The sequence below is a fragment of the Sturnira hondurensis genome, unplaced genomic scaffold, assembly GCF_014824575.4.
Source record: "Sturnira hondurensis isolate 20B ecotype Veracruz unplaced genomic scaffold, ASM1482457v3 Scaffold0014745, whole genome shotgun sequence".
Lineage (NCBI taxonomy): Eukaryota > Metazoa > Chordata > Mammalia > Chiroptera > Phyllostomidae > Sturnira > Sturnira hondurensis.
The window spans coordinates 742,848-763,380 of NW_028087376.1; the positions used below are offsets into that span (position 1 = coordinate 742,848).

The following is a 20,533-nucleotide window of genomic DNA, read 5'->3' on the forward strand; positions in this document are numbered from 1 at the left end:
GTAAATGCTCCCTCCATGCAGATTTCAAGCACCCAACCTGACAGTTGAGTTGGGAAGAGCAGCTCACAGACGGCTCTCACAAGCCAGCAGGTTATTAACTGTATCTCAGATAAGCTACTTTAGCAAAGCAATTGGAGGCATACCGAGGTGATGAATTTCTCAGCTACACCCTCAGGTATGAAAAATGCATTTTTTCCCGTAACTCAATCTAATTTTCTCTCTTGAGCTCCTATTCTACTGATGGAGAAAATCAATCTAATCATTTCAGAGGAACTCGGTCCAGTTCATGGATTGCTCAGGCAATTCAGGCTTATATGTCTGTCAGCTTCAAAATGTTTGATGGGTCCTCCCTCCATTCCTGATGACCCTGGACTGACTTAGTCCTGAGCAGAGCAGGAGGACCCCTTCTTGGTCATCTGTGTGGGTGGTGAATGGCCCTGACATTCAAGCAGCTTCTGCTCTGCTCTTGGTCATCTGTCGCAGGTCGGTCAGGACATGCCTCATCACGACATGCTGATGTTCTTCCTCCCATCCAGGCATGACCTTTTGCCCACACCCACACCCCATTCCCGAACTCCTGCATGCTTCCCTGGTGCCCACAGTAGCTCCTGGTCCTCCTCGCACACCACCTGGCACTGATGTTTCTGCATGGCAGCAATAGGATGATTTAGTGGCTTCTCTCAGGGTGGGGACAGACTTTTCTCCCAACACCTGTGGGAAGCACCTCTCTCACATTCAGATCATTGAATGGAACAGAGTTCTGTGATACTTCCTGCTATGGACTTAGTGTGAGGACAGGACTTCAGGGAAAATGAGCCTTCACACATGCTTGCTCACATCTGACCTTCGTCCTTCCTTCCCAGGCTCTCCTTCAGGCTACTCAGTTTCCCTTTCAAATCATTTATATTTCAGACCTAAAAGGTACCCTCTTTGTTCCCAAGCTCTGAGGTGATCCTTTTTCCCTTCAACTCTGGATGGTGTGCCCATCCAAGCTAGGAAGGGAGACGAAGGACAAGAGGGAAGGTCGCACCCATTTCTAATCTTGACACCCCCCTTATAGAAATAGCCTCTCAAGGAACTGTTATCCTTAAAAATGCCTCCATTTCATCATAATTAGGGGTTTATGTGCTAACCTTTTCCAACATCAACCAGCATATTTTAATGCAGAAAAGCAGAAGCAATTGCCCACTCTTTCACACACTTCCCAATGACCTCAGTTTGGTAAGAGCGTGATGCTCAGACATGTTACTGGCTGCGACTCTCCTCTTCTGTTGTCTACCCAGTGTTGCCTCAGCCCACACACACAGCATTTCCCAACCTACAAAGTGGCACACCGGATGACCCAGATACAAGGAAAAGCACTTTCTCCTACAGTACGGCTCACCAAAATAAACCACACTGAAAGTCTGGTGAGTATTTTGCTCTTATATAAGCAAGCGCAGGATTAAAATGCAGAAATCAAAGTCATTCTTCCATTGAAGAAAACAGGAGTCTACCAGCACACTCACAATATTTACTCCTATACATTCAGAGCCACTAAAAATCAGTTTAGGAGAATGTCTTTTCTAAGAGAGGAATTTGCAAACAGCTTGTTCTTCTTTGCTTATGACTAGTAATGAGGTGTGGTTTTGATATAAGGAGTGCAACCCCAATGCACGTGTAGTTCTACTCTCACATCACGTCAGAAATCACTGGTTTAGTTCCTTTTTTTAATTTGTAACTATTGATATCCTCTGCTGAGACATCATTCTCCTGGTTTCCTTTAGTTATTCAGGCATATTTTACAGAACTGATTTAAAATCTTTGTTTAGTAGGTCCAATGTCTTTGCTTTGTCTAGCTAGCACTTTTCTTGTTTAGTTGCTCATATGAAATCACCACATTCAGATACTCACATATCCCAGTTCATATGTTTTAGTCTTCAGACTAAATCGCAGTCGCTCCTTATGTTTGTGTCATGTTCTAAAGTTCTATTTCTTATATGTTTATTTTTTATGCTCTTATGCACCAATGATGCATCAACCTTTATGTATTTTCACTAATCATAGAATTGATAGCATGTATGTAGTACTAACAGGAAAAGAACAGTCTAATAAATATCAGTGATAGCAAAGATGGGTCCGTTAAGAGAAACTATACTCAGTGAGCGGTACACAATACAAAGATTATTTTATAGTTTAGTTCCTGAAAGTTCATGTTGTTTAATTCCCTTCTCCCCGAAGTTAATGAATTATCTTCTCAGCCCTTGCAGAACATTAGCTGGACTTATAAGGCACATTTGGAAACACCCATACACATCATGGATGTGGGGCTGAAAGTCCTAACCAGTCCAAAACACGAGGTCATGACTGTGCTTTACATTTTTTTAAATTAAAGTTCAGTTGACATACAATACTAGTTTCAGATATACAACTAAAATTTCCTTTTTTTGAGGAAAGCCTCAAAATTGTATGACAAATTGTATGACAACTGCATGACCAGGTATATGAAAATAACATTGTTTAGAAAGCAAACAACTGCATCTGGGTAGTAGCAATGAGAACAGAATGGAGTATGAGAGAGAGACTGCAAGCCATGAATGCACGAACTTATCACCTTCCAGAAGAAGAAACAGGAGAGGGAAAAAAATGGTGATTCTATTAATTTTAAGCCACGGTGATTAAGATAACCACAAGGAACCCGGGAAGAATACTAATTACAAGTAGAAGCTGGTTTGGAGGTGATATATTTAACCTACTATAAGTTGAGCTTTTTAATGAAGACATCTCTCAGGTGGCTGGGAAACCCCCCGGCAGGCAGCTGATATGAAGAAAGGAGATTGTCAGACACGTCCCTCGTCCAGTGCATGTGTACACAGGAGGTGTCTGCACAGGCCTTCTCTTGAGGCCCTGGTGGTAGACTGGCTCATTCAGGGAGGACATGCACAGTGGCAAGGTCAAGGACGAGGCTCCTGAAGAACCCATATAAACATTCTCATTTTGGCACAGAGTCTCTGACCTTGTTTTTCATTTTTATATGGTCAGATATTTTTATATAGTCTATTAAGTCACTTGTATTTTATATGGCCAATTACAGAGTCAATTTTATATGTGTCCCTTTTATTTTCTATTGTTCATATTTATTATATGTCAAATTTTTAAAGGATCAAAAAAGATAAGAGAAAAATAATAAAAAGTCCTCCAAACACTTAAATGTGACTTTAGGCCAGCTTTCTACTTAACTTCCTAGAGCTCTAAGGCCCCAACACCTCCCAGCGGGGGAGAAAATCTGGTATAAAGTCCTCTTTGAGGAGAAACACAGAGAAGTCCTTACAAAATCATGTAGTTGTTTTTACATCTTTCTCTTACAAAATCACATCTCCAGAGCAGTCTTCAGAAAGATCAAAGTTAAAAATCAAATAAGAGAATTCATGGAAAAGGATTTTAACCTACAGAACTGTGAGACAGCTAGATAACATGTGTACGAAGTGACGTTAGCAAGAAGGCAGGACAGGCGGTCTGCAGCCCACAGCCCCTCCACAACAGCGATCTGCCTGCCATCCATGGACAGGCGTTCCCCATGAGGCCCAGCTGCAGGTCAGGAGCTGCCCTGCCCTCCCAGAGACCCACAAGGAGACACTGGAGAGTATGCCCCTAGAGGCAGGACCACCCATTTCAGTCCAAGCTGGGGTCCAAAAGCAGTTCTGCCCACCCAGAGAGCAGGCCGGAGTCACACCCATCTGTGTCGCTGTGGTGGACAAGCTGACCTCAGTCCACGCCCAGACCCCACCCCTTCCCCCCATGGCTGCCATCAGGGAGCAGTCCTGCCAGGAGGCAAGCCAAATCCTACCCCAGAGCCAGGCCCTCTAGCCTTGCTCTGACTGTGGGTACAGAAGTGGTCCAATAACCCAGTTCTAGCACCCCTTGCAGCTGAAGTCCAGAAGCAGCCCTCCCCACTCAGGGACATGGAGGGAGACACTCCCATCTATGCCTACTTTGATCCAAATGGAGACCCTGAAGTGGCCCTGTGACCTGGCTCTATCTCCTCTCAGCCACAGTTTGAGAGCCTGTCCTACCCACATGGGGACCTGGCACGAGTCACGTTCCTCCAGGCCCCTGAAAGCAGGCCTGCTGACCTTGGTGTGACTATGCATCTTGAAGCAGTCTTGTGACCCCTCTCCTGCACTGCTCTGCCTCAGTCTGGGGATAGTCAGTTGCCCCCACCACAGACCTGGCAGGAGGCACACTGACCCATGACCCCAGACATGGGCCTGCAGATCTTGGTCCCTGAAGCAACCCGGTTAGGGCTCCCAGCCCCTCCCAGACACAGTCTGGGACCAATCCTGCCTTCCCAGGCACCTGCCCAGTGATGCCCCTTCAAGTGCCGGGACAACGATGCAACAATACACAGATCACAAAAAAAAAATCAGGCACACCTGACACCACCAAAGGACACTAATAAACTTCCAGCCACCAAACCACAAAGACATGAAGGTCTAGAAATTGCCTAACAAAGAATTCAAAATAATCATCTTTATAGAAGCTCAGTGAGATCAAAGAGAACACAGACAAAAAAATCAGGAAAAACGATATGAATAAAATGAACGGTATAACACTTCTGAGAAACCTTATAAGATGCATCTCAGAACTTCCCACCCTGAAGACAAAAGGGGGAAGATTTTATCCATTAGTTTTCACGCTCTATGTGTCACAGTTAGCCACCCAGGCAGGCAATATATCCCATAACCCACCATGGAATTTATGATGTCCATGGATTCTCTGGGACAGATCATCCCTCAGCACCAAAGGAGCCATAGGGCAGGAAGCCATGGGTAAGTGCTACAGCCCAAGATGAAGCCCTTGTTACACCCCTGGGAAGCTGGTCTTGGTCCTTACCACTCAAGGTGGAAAAAGAGGTGGGGCTGAGAGGATGTCACCCAATTAGTGTCTTATAGAATACAACACATCTTTAATTATAGTACTCTCTCACCCCAGTGAGTGCAAAAAGGATGGCTTTCTGCTGCTGACTGCCCTCACATTTCTGCCCTATCTTCTCCTGGGGAAGATGCTCAGGACACTGCAGTGCGGCATCGGAGAAGGAAGCACAAAGCCCCTGCTTTCACAGTTTCTGTGGTTATCAACTGGCCACGATGTCAGAGCACGTGGCCATAGCAGCTGAGAGGGCGCATTCTCATTCCAAGTCCACACGTGTATGCTAATATTTTGTTTAGAGAATTTGGCATTTATATTCATGAGAGAGAATGGCTTTTAATTTTCCTTTCTTGTTTGTCCTTGACAAGGTTTGGCATCAAGGTTATACTAGCCTCATAGGATGAGTTGGGGAGTATTTTGACTCTTTTACTGTCCTCTGGAAGAAAATATGTGAGGATAGAGTTTTATCTTCCTTTAAGTGTTTGGAAGAATTCACATATGAAGGCATTTTAGCCTGGAGTTTTCTCTATTGGAGCATGTGAATTATGGATTTACTCTCTTTAACAGACAGAAAAATATTTAAATTTTCTGTTTTATTTCTTAGATTCACTTTTGTAGGTCATGTTTCTCAAATAAAATATTAATTCATTTAAATTTTCACAATAGCAAGAAGATTGTTAAAATATCATATTTTTGTCTTATATGTATTGCATATTTTTGTTAATTAATGCATTTTTCTTTTTTCCTCCCCTATTCCTCACTTTCAGTTTCATTTATTGTTCTTCTAATTTCTTGAGAATTGAGAAATAGGCAATGGATGGATTGTTACTATTTAGTTTTCTTTTTTGTAATATATGCAATTAAGCCTATTAATTTGGCCTAAGCTGCAGCTTACAGTTGTGACCAACAGTATTTTATTATCATTGAGTTAAAATGCTCGCCAATTTCCACTGAGATTTCTTTTTGAGAAGTATGTTAATTAAATTCCACACCTTTCTGGGTTTTTTAATACTTTTAATTATTGATTTCTAGCTTAATTGTACCCAGGCACTAACTGTACAGATTTACTGAAATAAATAAATTTGAGATTTATTGAAATATTATTTATGACCCAGAATAAATTTAGGTAAATATTCTAGGTACAATGGATAAGAATGTATATTCTGGGGTTGTTGGAAGCAGAGTTTTATATTGTAATGCATTAAATATAAATTACATATTTCTATATTTTGTCAAACTAATCAACTTTGCTGTTAAAATCTTCTGTATTTCCACTGGGTTTTGGTTTTGGGTTTTTTTGTTTTGTTTTGTTTTGTTTTGTTTTTTGCCTAATTCTTCAAGCTACAAAGAGAGCAATATTTAAAAACCTTCACAACATTTTGTGTTTCAGTTATATTGTCCACATCTCCTACTATTTCTGTCCATTTTCTTTATGTTTTTGAAGCTCTGTGATTTGGAGCAGAAATTGTCAGGCTCATATGATATTTCCTTTCTCTCCAGAACCTTTGCCCCTGCAGGCCTGACTGGCTACGTTGGTTTCTCTCAGGTAACTTAAAGCCATTCACCCTTTCTAGCTGCTTTACCAGTTTATAGAAATGCAGTTACTGTTACGAGCTGACCATTTGTGCCTCTCCCAAATTCCCATGTTGAAGCAGTAACCCCCAGTGTGCCAACATCTGGTAATTCTGGAGCTAACAAAGTTCAGATGAGGTCTGGAGTGAAACCCTCCTGCTGGGATCAGTGTCCTCAGGAGGAAAGGAAGACAGCGAGCTCCCTCCCCACGTGCCTGCGCCAGGCACCCCACCTCCACCAATGTCACCCACAGTGACAGGGCATTTGTGTACAAGCCAGAAAGTGAGCTCTCTCACCAGGGAGCAAATCTGCTGACACCCTGACCTTGACACTTCCCCACCTCCAGCACTGGGAGAAACAAGTATCTGTTGTTTAAGCCACTCAATTGATGGTACTTTGTTACAGCAGCATATGCTGACTAAGATCCTAACTTTTCTACATTAATTAATTTCTACTTTTCACACAGCCAACCACCCTGCTAAACTTGTTCCTCGACCATGAGGTAGGACAAGGTCTTAGGCAAATCCTTGTCATCCAGAGTCTCCTGGGGGATCAAGGTGTGTGTGGGACTTCACCCGAAATGGTTTGGCTTCTTCCGCTTCCTCTTCCTGCTTCCTCCACTCCCTCCCCACTTCCTCCTGGGGGCTGTCCCCTAATGGACCACTGGCACCTCAGTCACCAGCCTAAAGTGTGCTTCTTGGAGGACCCAACCTAAGACACCACCTGAGTACTTAACTCACTTTCTTTTCACTGTGCCTACATGTGAAATTTTCCTGCTCAACAATGTGAAAAATAACAGAGATACACCAAGAAATATGTCATGTCTTGTTGATAATTTTTAATTATATGAATATACCAAATTTAACTGACCAAATTTGAGTCACTGTAGCAATTTCAGCAGGGCCATATTTATAATTTGAATTCCTAGATCTTATAAGAGTTAAAGACATTTCCTGAGCCAGCAGCATTCTGAGTTATCTAGTTTCAGATGCCTGAGAAGGACCGTCTGCCTCAAGGTTCCCGCCTTACCCTCCTGCTGAATCAATTTCACTCACTTACATGCTTTGAAAATTTCCATTATTAGAGTTAGAAAGAAAATACATTGTCTATAGAATATTACAAGTAAAAAGTGTGTTGTCATAGAATTTAGAAATCCTCAAAATCAATCCCATACTTCTATAGGACAGGGAAACAAAGAAAGGAAATGTCATTTCCCAAAGTCCACCCACAATTAAGTATTATAATCCAGTTTTCATGATTCTAAAACCAGCATTTTTTATCATTATAAATTACTTGCAGATGGCTACTTGGCACATTCACTCATACTGTATCATCAGGTAGGTTCAGAGCGAAGGGAAGTGTGCTACGGGGCGGACAAGGGCGAAGAAGGGTAATGAGGAGGGCCTAGCGGAATTAGAAGAGGGTGGGACACCTCCTTAAGAAAGGGGGTGCAGCAGGGAGCACAGCATCCGGAGTAAGGGGAGAACTGAAAGGTCGGTGGACAAACATCTCGTGTTAAACCAAACGAACTGACAGAAGTGATTCTATATTCGTCCCACGAGTGACAGCAAACTCTCCTCCACTTTAATGAACACAGGATATAAGCTTATCAAGAAACGAGATGTAAATCTTCATTCATTTTTATTTCCCTTTCTCAAGGCCAGTACACAACATACAATTCAGAAGCACAATGACATACCGCTGACCATAAAATTGATCTGCAACTTCATTCTCCACGCCTTTACCAACACGCTAATAAGTTTTTTAACTTCACAAACCAATTTCCAATTACTAAAGAAGTAAAAATATTTTCAGCAAACCAGCAGCTCACCCTCGTTCACAGGCTTAGACTAAGGATATATGAGAACATCTCTTCTTTCCTTCAAGCTAATAATGAACATATAAAGTATAACCATAAGTCTTTGACCCTGCTTTGCTTTATAATTAACCAGGAATAAATCAACTCTTCCTACCAGATTTATGTGGAAGCCTGAATTCCCTGAGATTACTTTTGTAGAAATTAGTGTATATATTAAGTCCTGTGAGGTTTTCTAAAATGGGGTTAATTGGCAGGTCACTCTTTGAAACTGTGTAACGCTCTCTTGGGACTGTGCTTTTGCAATTCTTGTGACCACACCACAGCACTGCGATCATTTTCAACAAGGCCAACAGCATTTCAGCACTTTCCTGATGCTGCCAATAGAAAATGAGGGAATTACAGCAGAGGTTAAGAGTGTTTTCCGTCCTTAAGTGAGTAAGTAGCAGGGATGTAAACCCAGGAATGCTGAACTGATTCCAGATATGCCTAATACCAAAGTGTTTGCTCTTCGCCTCAAATTTTATGATCCCCGGGAGAGGGTAGACTCAGAGCAGGGTGGCTGAGGTTCAAGTGTGCCGGGGAAGTGTGCATTCTGTGACAGCAGGGGTGACGCTGAGCGATTTAGTCATCTTGAAGAACTCTCATCTCGATTTTAAGAACTGTACACCTCCTAATCCCAAAGATCAGTTAGGCCACATGGAAGAAAAATTAGGCTGAGCTACTAAGATGTCATGTGCCATAGCCTGAGTCAGCATGGAGGGGTGGGGCCCTTGCAATTCAAGTAATTATCGAGGTGCCAAGGGCTTACTGAGCATATCAGTCCCTGGGTGGGGTAGGGACACAGTTGATGTAGAAGCAAATAAACTGCTAGTTTCTCTAGCAAAAGCGGCACATACAGGCCTTCCCTGACACCATTAACACTGTACCCTGCTCTGAATCCAGGCTGGCCCACCCTCTCTCTGGCCCTGGCGATGTATCAGGCACATTGCAGCCACTGTGCCAATGAGACTCCACTTTACTTAGGCCAAAGTTCTTTTCAGTCCTGTGCAAAATTCATCTCTTATTCTTTCCCCATAAAGAAAGTACCGGTTAACAAATATGTTAACGTTATCATCTTTTAAATGTAATAATTATAAAAGATCCCAGACAATATGTTTAACAGCAGGTAATGTTTACCTCATCTGCCCTCTTAAGCACTGAGATGCAACACTCATACCTTGGGAATTTATCTCTGGGATTTTAATTTAAGCATAATAGTTGAACGAGAACAGGCACAATAATTTAGGGTAGTGGGAATCACCAAGTAATTCTTCACAGAAGATCATAGTGATTCTCATAGTGACTCTCGTCCATCCAAGCACGAGAGTTCTCTCTGGCACTAGCTTCTCCACAGACAGATGCTTGACCTTAAGGGCAGATCCTAGATGCCTCAGGAAGCATTGTTTTTCAGCATTTACAGTAGAAGGGCCTGGTTGTGACTTAAAAAAACAGATAATGGGAAAATACTGACAAATATTCAACTTTTTAGCTACACAGGAAATATCTCAATCTTTCACAACAGATGAGAGAAACAGGTACAGCTCAGAAACGTTACGGGTTCAGTTCCAGACCACCACAACGAAGAGAGTATCTCAATAAAGCAAGTCATCATCTTTCGGCTGATGGAGGGTCTTGCCTTCAGGTTGTGAAAAACATAACACCCGCCAAGTGCAATACAGTGAAGTGTGCCTGTATTTGTCCTTATGGAAGCAATCTGTCATGTACTTACATACATGTCCATATACTTGTGTATGTTTACACTCACATATAAATACTGTATTTTTGCTGTGTACAATAATCTCATTTACTACTTTATCATTTTACTTGCATGCACAAGCACAACAGTTTGCTATAACCCATTTCCCAGGTTTCCAAAGACATGGAAATACAAACTTTCACTAGGATTCCAATGCAACCTCAGGAACAGTTCTGCATACTTGGCTTCTTTAAAGTCTGCCCTAAGAACACACTTGGACCATCAAATGCTGCACTAGAACCTGTCTGAACTCTACATCAACAATAGCAAAAATCTGAGTTGCCCACTATAATTCAAACAATACTAAAACTACAACAATGGAAATATTATAGAAAGGCAGAGGGAGATTTAATTTCATTATAGACCCAGGATTAGCAGTTATTGTTTTTTGTGTTGTTTACAGTTAAGTTTGGATTATAGTTCTCTGAGCTACGAAATCTGCCAAGTTCAAACTGAGCTGCACCTTCCCAGTGCAAAGGGAGTATGAGAAGGAGTTGTTCACTCAGCGGCATTTGTCCTAGCTTCCCAGGGCTGCTCTAACAAAGTATCACTAACCGGGCACAGAATTATTTCTCTTCCAGTTTTGGAGGCTAGGAGTCCAAAATCAAGGTGTTGGCAGCTACTCTCTTGGTCGGCTTTAGAGAGGAACCCTTCTTTGCCTCTTCCTTGCTTTGGGTAGCTACGGGCAATACATGACCCCTCTTGGTTTGCAGCCACATCATTCCAGTTTCTGCTTCTGTCTCCGCCCAGCCTTCTGGCTGTCTTCTCTGCTCTAGGCATCTCCAAACTCCATTCTCCCTATGAGGGCTTTCTTGGAGCCACCCCACTCCGATATGACCTCAGCTCACATCTGCGAAGACCCGGTGTCCAAGCAGGGTCGCACTCATTGGAATCAGGGCTGGGATGTGAATGCATCCTTTGAAGGATGCAATTCTACCCACAATGACACTCTAGTGGAGATTTTTAAATAATATACTTCAAAAAAGATGAATTTTTCTTCTTCCCTGCTGGCAGGAATGGGAAGAAGCCTCTTCTTAGCCTCTTCCTGGGCCCCTTTCCCCATTACAGGGCCTCAGCATTCTCACAGCTCTTGTCTCCCAGGCAGAAAGCAGCGGCTTGTGGAACTTGATTTCTCACTTCCTGCCTGTTAATCTTTGGCTCTAAGTTTTCCAGATTCCACAGGAAAGTGGTCACCCTACCTGTCTTTCCTGGACACTGGGACCTTTATTGGTTGATTTAGTTTATTTATACGTCACCTGCTGAGAGCCTGATCTAAAAACTACGAGGAATGTTGCCATACTAGAAATAACATATAGCCTCCAATAAATCACTCAAAATATGACATTCCTTTGTGAATCCTTCATGTAATTAAGAGGGGAAAAAAGAAAAAACTAAATGAAAAAGAAAAATGTAATCAAGTAGGTTGACAACCAGCAAAAGATAATTAAAATGATCTTGTTTTGTTTCTGTTTCATTAACATGCAAATGAGATTCATGAAGTTTGAATTGTGTTTCACCAAGAGCCATAGAAACAGATTAAGAATGAGAATGAGTCCCACTGATGGAGGTTTCTGATGAGTATATGAATTAATGAAAAATATAATTTTATACAATTCATAACTTATATATACTTTTTTGTGATTTATTGAACCTCAACGACTGAAATAAAGGTAAAGAGTTAAATTAAATTTTGTATCTCCTTCCACAGGCCAAATGCTATGAAAGCTTTTATCACACAAATGGAGCGATGGCAAATATTAAACTCTGCTGTACTCCAAAAGCGAGTACAAGATGGACCTCCTCCTCCGAGCAGGGCTGGGATGGCAGCACTCCAACTAGGGGGACCACGGCTGCAGGGTCAGGACTGGCCTGCAGAGGGCTCAGGAAAGCCCACTTGCCTGTGGTCAATAAGGGGTTCAGAATGGAAAATAGGGAGAGACGGTGCAATGGGACCTATAACTCTCACTACAGAGCAAGTACAAGTAACAGACAAGCATTACTGACACAGACATATTCAAGGGCCCCCAACTCCCACTCTGGTCCAAAGATCTCAATGATGACTCTCCATTGACACTCTCACACTCAGAAAGAAATTATGTTGATTCTACGCAACGCAAAAGAAACACACATAAGTAATTGTCTCCAATAACATGAGATAAAATTTTAAAATAAACTTAAATTTAAAGTCATGCTAAGTGGTTAGATATTTATGTGCACCAGATGTCAAAACATAGACAGCCACACACACATGCACACATGTGGTCTATTAACTGTGTCCAATGTTCAATGTCCACACACAAGAAACAACAGAACCAAGGATAATATCAAGGAGTACAATCAGAAGAAGTGGCTGATATACGGAATGCTAAAAGGGCATAATAAATGAGAAGATCATAGCTTTTAATAACACATGATGTCAGTCCCTGTTGCTTCATGGCTGTTAAAAATGTTTGCTGGGTTAGCACTGCCATGGAGTCCCTGCACAGGTGGCTTGCGCCTTAGCATATGATGAAAAGGGACCACAATAATGTACTGTCCCTCGGTGCACAGTTTTGAAATTCTCTGTTATTTCTACAGCAAGTTGCCATTTAATTATCTGAACTTTCATTTAAACATATTCAAGCAATCACACACAACCTAAGAATCAACAATGTGAACTGAGGGTCCCTAAAGGAGCGAGAACGCTGATTAAGTTCCCGTTCTGAAACAGGAGAGCAAGCCACGTCATCCGCACTGAGAACACAATACACTGGGAGCTTATTATTTTAAACAACTAGGAACTTTTAAAATTACTTCTTCTAGCAAACTTCCTTGCTTATCTTGAAACACAGGGCCAATGAAATTTTCATGGCTACTATACACATAATGATTGTATACAGATGTTCCCCAACCTACAATAGGGTTATCTTCCACTAAACCCATAGTAAGTTGAAAATAAGTCAAAAGGGTATTTAATACACTTCACCTACTGAACACCCTAACTTAGCCTGGCCTGCCTCAAACATACCCAAAACACAATATCCAAAGACGCTGGAATCACACTACACTGTGCAGCACTGGCTATTAACTTGTGGTCGTGTGCCTGAGCTATACCTCACCACTACTGCCCACATCCAGGGAGAGTGTGGAACCATGTATCAGAGACTAGGAAATGATCAATGTGTCCTGCTTTCACACGTCATAAAGTCAAAAAATCCTAAGTCAAACCATTATAAATCAGGGACCATCTGTACTGTTGTAAAAAAAGTTTATTTTATAGGCTACATAAAAAAGCTTGCCAGATTGGAGGAATTCTGTTCTTTAGGTGCCGAAATGATCATGCAGGATTTTTAAATGGGATGTGACCTGCTGCCATTCCAGAACCAATCCTACACATCATGCACATCCCATGAGCTACTGCCATTTGCTTATTTAGAAACTTACTTCCATTTACAGTATATCACTTATAATGATTTTACTAAAAGAGAATGGAAAATTAATGAAATTCATCATGAACCAATCAGAGGGGAAAAAAAGTGGACTTACCGTCTCTTCGATTTAGCCTTGCAAATCCAGGGCCATGGCTACTAGAGAGCTCGGAGGAACTGCTGAATGACGCTGGAGACAGAGCAGACACCAGAGGCTCATCGCAATCGTCTGCCAAGAGGGAAAACACCCGTTCGAGTTAGTACAGTGACAACAACTTTCCTGGCTTCAACAGATAAAAGAAGCACACAAACAAAACAACAACAACAACAACAACAAAAACTGGGATCTCTCACAAGATGCCCACTGCTTATATGCAGTCTTTTCCCGTAGGTCTATTAAGTTCAATAACAAAAGAAAAACGATTTAAAAACAAGAGAGTATGATCAAGAAGGCAAACTTCACAGAAGTGACAAAATAATGCATCCTCAACTGGAAAAGTTTTACTTAAATAAAAATACCTCATTAGTATAAAGTTTATAAACAAACTTATATATGGAATAATTTATAAATTTCACTACATGAAAATTAAGAACTTATGGTGGCCAAAACTTATGTAAAGTGAAGAGATATACATCAACATATTGAAAATACTTGCACAATAGTATATGATTTGTATTCCAAATTAAGGAAAGCAAAATACAGAAAGACAAACACTACCTTTAAATTGGTTAGAAAACACATAAAAATGGCAAAAAAAAAGGAAAACTAACACAATCCAAGACCAGAGTGTTTACCAAATAGAACCAATATAAACTGATGTTCAAACTCATCAGTAAAATGAAGTACAAATCAAGACTACATGTACTATTTTACTGACGGCAGATTAGCAAGATCTCAGAAGTCTATCACCACCAGATCATCCAGACAGTGTGGCTCTACAAAAGGTCCAACGCACTACTAGTGGGATTGCACATTGAAGCAAGTATTTTTAAAAAATAATTTGCTGTCTTCCGGCCAAGATGGAGTCATAGGTGGACACATTATGCCCCCTCAAACAACCGAAAGAAGGACAACAACAATTTAAAAACAAAAAACAACCAGAACTGACAAAAAAATCGAACTGTATTGGAAGTCCAACAACCAAGGAGTTAAAGAAGACACAGTAATCCAGACTGGTAGGAGGGGCTGATCAGGCAGCCGAGCAGAGAGGACTCCCAGTGAGGCGGCGGCTGGAGGCCTGGGCAGTCCCACACTGGCACGCAGATAAACCAGGTGAAACGGGATTGGGATGACCGCACAACCCAGGGCCCCAGCTCGAGTAAATAAAGCCTCAAAACACCAATTAAAAACACCTGTGGACCTGTGGGGACTTAGGAGAGGATGGAGGTGGAGTAGGACAAAGAGGATTCCACTCCCCCCACCGAAGCATGGGAGAAAAATCTGGCCGATCTGCAGAGGAACACAGCAAATAGCCAACAGTGCCCCAGCATATAGGAAAATAGGAGTCCGGAAGTTGTAGTAGACACTGAAATACCGACAGTGAGGAGACGGCTGCAAGTCAATAAGGTCTGAGGGACCCTCACAGAGGCCGCAGGCTGAGGCTGCCGCCTCCGCTAGGCCGGGCACCAGTGGCCCAGGTCAGGTCTTCCGTGGACTCTTTGGGAGCCAAGGATAGCAGCAAGGTCCTTGGGAGAGAGTCGGATCATCAGCTCCCTCCCTACCCAGCCAGGCACAGTTTGAAAAACGCCAGGAGAGACCTGTTTGCTTAAAGTGTCAGAGAGAGGAATGGGCACGAGGAAGCAAACATGGGGGCCTTGATCACTCGTAGAATCTGTGGTCGCGGGCTTGAAAGAATTGAGAGTCGCCCTTGCATTCCCCTTAGCACTGGGAAAGGTTCCCGCCCAAGCCTGCAAGACCAGGGAAGCCTAGCCAGGAGCACATGTCTGCACCCCAGCACAGGCAGTGACTCCCAGGGAAAGAGTGCTCTAAAGAGGATCTGGATTCCCTCAGTGGGGTACTGGGGAGAGGCGCCAGTCTGGATCTTGGGAGAGTGCTCGAGAGACCGGCTGAGTACACTGAAAAGGGAGAAAGGCCACACCAATCGCCCCTTAGCCTGCTGTAGCCAGTGAGACCAGAAAAATCAGTTTGGCCACCTGGAAACCAACAGGAGGTGGAAGTGGTGAACACCAGGATGCCCACTGGAAGAGGAAACCCAACAACAAAGGAACCACCAACAGGTAACAACAGAAGAAGGTGAAGGAGGGAGTAGAAACCACACAAACCTCAATTCAGGACCTACCTGGAAATACAACTAAACAGTGCAGAAACTACCCAGGGAAAACAACTGAACAAGAGAAAAAGAGAATCCTCAAAACCCTGTACACACAGAACTAGCTTCAACACAACCCGCCCTCACCAGCAAAACAAATTAAAACGGGAGGTGGACAGAGGGATCATCAGTTCACCAACTAGTGGAAAGGACCCACAAAACAAAGACGCAAAAACAACCAAAACCCAAAGACAAACACAAAGCCAACGGAATGGACAGTTCAAGACCAGTGAGCTCTGGAGATCAAGGAGACTACACCACTGAGTCTCCCAGATATTCTTCTACAGAAGCTCACACCATAAACCCAGGGAGGCAGAACACACCAATTTAAGAAGCTGAAGATAAAAAGAAGAGTCTCCCAAACAATGGGAAGACGAAGTAACAATCCCCAAATGAAAGGAAAGGAGGACGCCTCAGATAGAATGCTACATGAAATAGAGGCAACTCAGCTATCAGATATTGAATCCAAAGCACTGGTTATCAGGAAGTTCAAAGAGCTCACAATGAGCTACCAGAAACTATAGGTGAACTACACTGAACTTACTATAAACTATATCAACATGAAAAAGGAAATAGAAACTATCAGCAACGGCCAAGAGAAAATGAAGAATACAATTTCTGAACTGAAGAACACAGTGGAAGGAATCAAAAGCCAGATCAATGAAGCAGAAGATTGGATCAGCGAGTTGGAGGACAAAGTAGAAAAAAACTCCCAGAAAGAGCAAGGAAAGGAAAAAAGGCTCAGAAAGAATGAAGGGGAATTTAGAGAAATGCAATACAATATGAAATGTAATAATAACAATATAATAGGGATACCAGAAGGAGAAGAAGAAGAGCAAAACATAGAAAACCTATTTGAAAAAGTAATGAGGGAAAACTTCCCTAATTTGATGAGAGAAAAAAGTAACACAAATCCAGGAAACACAGACAGTCCCAATCAAGAGAAACCCAAGGAGGCCCACTTCAAGCCACATCATCATTAAAATGGTAAAATTCCAAAACAAACAGACAATCTTAAAGGCAGCAAGGGAGAAAAAAAAAGTAACATACAAGGGAGCCCCAGAAGACTTCCACCAAGATGGAGGCATAGGTGGAAACACTTTGCCTTCTCCCACAACCAAGTTTGAATACAACAAAGGTTTAGTAAACAAAGACGCAGCCAAAGAACAGAAAAATTGAACTATACAGAAGTCCAACAACAAGGAACCATTCAATGAGGACGGGTAAGAGGGGTGGAACCAGCAGCGGAGCAGGGTCGGGCAGGAAGGATCCCCCAACTCAGGCACCCAGGCAGCTGGGATAGCTTCGGGTGGACTCAGTGAGAGCACAGAAAGGCGGGCTGGCCACGGTCACACATTCTTGCGCAATGAGACAGACTGAGCAGGCCCCACCAGAAGGAAGCAGCAGAGGGGACCGCCATTGCTCCTCTTTGACCCCGCCCCCATGTACAGCGTCAAAACCCAGCAACATGGGTTGCCCTACCCTGGTGAACACCTAGAGCTCCACTCCTCATACGTAACAGGCATGAACACTCCAAAACATGGCTCAAGAAGAACTCAAAGCCCCAGAGCCAATAACTCTTAAGCAACAAAGAAATAGCGAACCTCTCAGATGCACAGTTGAAAATACTGGTGATCAGGATGCTCACAGAACTGGTTGATTTTAGTCACAAATTGGAGGAACATATGAAGGCTAAACTAATTGAAATGAAGGGAAATGCACAGGAAATCAATAGTGATGGAAAGGAAACTGGGACTCAAATCAAGAGAGTGGACCAAAAGGAAAAAAGAAATGACCAAACAGAAAAATGTGAAGTAACAAGAATTCAAAAAAAATGAGGAGAGGCTTAGGAACCTCTAGGACATCTTTAAATGTTCCAACATTTGAATTATAGGGGTACCAGAAGGGGAAAAGAAACAACCATGAGTGGAAAACTTATTTGAACAAATAATAAAGGAGAACTTCCCCAGTCTGGCAAAGAAAATAGACTTCCAAGAAATCTAGGAAGCTCAGAGAGTCCCAAAGAAGTTGGACCCAAGGAGGAACACACCAAGGCACATCATAATTGCATTAGCCAAGATTAAAATGAAGGAGAGAATCCTAGAAGCAGCAAGAGATAAGAGGACAGTCACCTACAAAGGAGTGCCCATCAGACTGTCAGTGGATTTCTCAAAAGAGACCTTACAAGCAAGAAGGAGTTGGAAGAAGTATTCCAAGTCATGAAATCCAAAGACCTACATCCAAATGTTAAAGGGACTTATCTAAGAAAAAGAAGATAAAAATATGAACAGTGAAAGGATAACATACTCACAGTTATTAACAACCACACCTAAAACAAAAGCAAACCAAGAGGACAGCTAGATCAGGAGTGGAACCATAGAAATGAAGAACACATGGAGGGTTAGAAACAGGGGAGTGGGAGGAGGAGAAGGGGGGAGAAGGTACATAAAATAAGTAGCATAGATGGTAGGTAGAAAATAGATAGGGGAGGGCAAGAATAGTAGGGAAAATATAGAATCTAATGAACTTGAGACACATGGTCATAAACTAAAGGCGGGGAATGGTGGGGGAGAAGTGTACAGGGTGGAGGGGAATGAAGTGGGGAATAGAACAACTGTAATGGTATAATCAATAAAATGTATTTAAAAATGAACAAAAAAGAAAGCCCCAATAAGGTTAGCTGCTGACTTATCAATGGAAATGATCCAGGCCAGAAGAGAATGGCAAGAAATATTCCAAGTAATGAGAAGATGAGCAACCCAATTCAAAAGTGAGCAGAGGACTTGAACAGACATTTCTCCAAGGAGGACATACAGAGGATCCAGAGACACATGAAAAGATACTCAATATCGCTAGCTATCAGAGAGATGCAAATTAAAACCACAAGGAGATACCACTTTACACCAGTCAGAATGGCCATCATAAACAAAGCAACAAACAATAAGTGTTGGAGAGGTTGTGCGGAAAAGGGGACCCTAGTTCACTGTTGGTGGGATTGCAGACTGGTACAACCACTATGGAAAACAGTATGGAATTTTCTCAGAAAACTAAAAATGGATCTGCCTTTTGACCCAGCAATTCCTCTGCTAGGATTATACCCTAAGAACCCTGAAACACCAATCCAAAAGAACCTATGCACCCCAATGTTCATAGCAGCACAGTTTACAATAGCCAAGTGTTGGAAGCAACCTAGGTGCCCATCAGTGAATGAATGGATCCCAAAACTATGATACATTTACACAATGGAATTCTATGCAGCAGAAAGAAAGAAGGAGCTCCTACCCTTTGCAACAGCATGGATGGAACTGGAAAACACTATCCTGAGTGAAATAAGCCAGGCAGTGAAAGACAAATACCATATGATCTCACCTTTAACAGGAAGTTAAACAACAAAACAAACAAGCAAGAAAAATATAACCAAAGTCACTGAAATAGACAGTAGGTTGGCAGTGACCAGAGGGGTAAGGGGAGGGAATTTCAGGGGAAAAAGGGGGTTTACAGAAACTAGTATAAAGGACACATGGACAACAACTATGGGGGGTGTAAATGGGAGGGAGGTGGGGAGCACTGGGGGGGTGGGCTAGGATGGGAGTAAAATACAGAAAACTGTACTTGAGCATCAATTAAATTAAAAAATTAAAATTAAAAAAACTATTATGGAGACCTGACGGGGTGGTGAACAAACAACACAAGATACAGATGATGGATCATAGAACTGTACACTTGAAACCTGTGTCATTTTATTAACCAATGTCACCCCAATAAATTCAATAAAAATATTAAAATTTTAAAAATATGGAAATGACAAGCATACATTTTGCATAGTGGTTAATTATGAAAGAAGACAATAGTGTATATATCAAATATATCTAAATATATAGAAAAGTATATACTATATCCATTCTGCATCTTTTTATGTGTATTACATATAAAATTTAAAAATAAGGTACAAAGAGAGAAGAAAGATGTAAGAATAGATGCCGTCATGCCGTCCATGATATCCATACATGTTTATTTGATTTCCACTAATTCTTCATTCCATGAAAGGTATTTGCCTTTCATTGTATACAATTATTAAGTTGTTGACATTGTTGCTCTAACCAGAAAAATATTTCTCTCACATTTACTATGTAACACATACTGATGATTTCAACTCATACAGGGTTACTGTCCTAATTTTAATTACTAGTAAGCAATTAAATTTAAATTAAATTAATCTAAAAATTCTCTTAATCATTCTGAAATTTTTATGATTTATTCTGTTTCAACACAGTTTCTAACAATTTCTAGCAGTTTTACTACTTAAAGCATTCAAACTACAACATTTTTCAGTCCTGCTATTTGAAATGTGTTTTTCTTTAAAGCTAAATGTCCAAAGCACAACTGATAGGTAAAAATTTACCAACTTCACATTTTAATGCCTTTCACAAGAATTTGCGTAAGGTAGCATTTTACTTTTTAAGATGCTTTCATTTTTGTTTAAAGTTCACTTTTTCTTCTGTCACACCTTAAATTTTTTGGCTAACTCAACACAGACTTGGAAACTGGCCCACAGTGCTTGGATGCCTGCTGAGTGGCTCAAATACAGACCCTGGCCACCTAGTTGTCCTAACTCAAGTGTTAAGCAGTGTAGACATTAAAAGACACACAATCCATGGAGCACTGGAGGGAGTTCTCATTATGCCCAAAGACAAGCGAGAAC

General features: G+C 41.8%; 1 protein-coding gene across 1 annotated transcript in view; it reads right to left on the reverse strand.

The window, feature by feature from the left end:
- CNTNAP4 (contactin associated protein family member 4) overlaps positions 1 to 20,533 on the reverse strand; it is a 252,791-nt gene that overhangs the window by 195,111 nt on the left and 37,147 nt on the right. Inside the window, exon 2 of the mRNA XM_037063587.1 lies at positions 13,620 to 13,730. Coding sequence (XP_036919482.1) covers positions 13,620 to 13,730 — 111 coding nt within the window. The remainder of the gene's footprint in view (positions 1 to 13,619; positions 13,731 to 20,533) is intronic.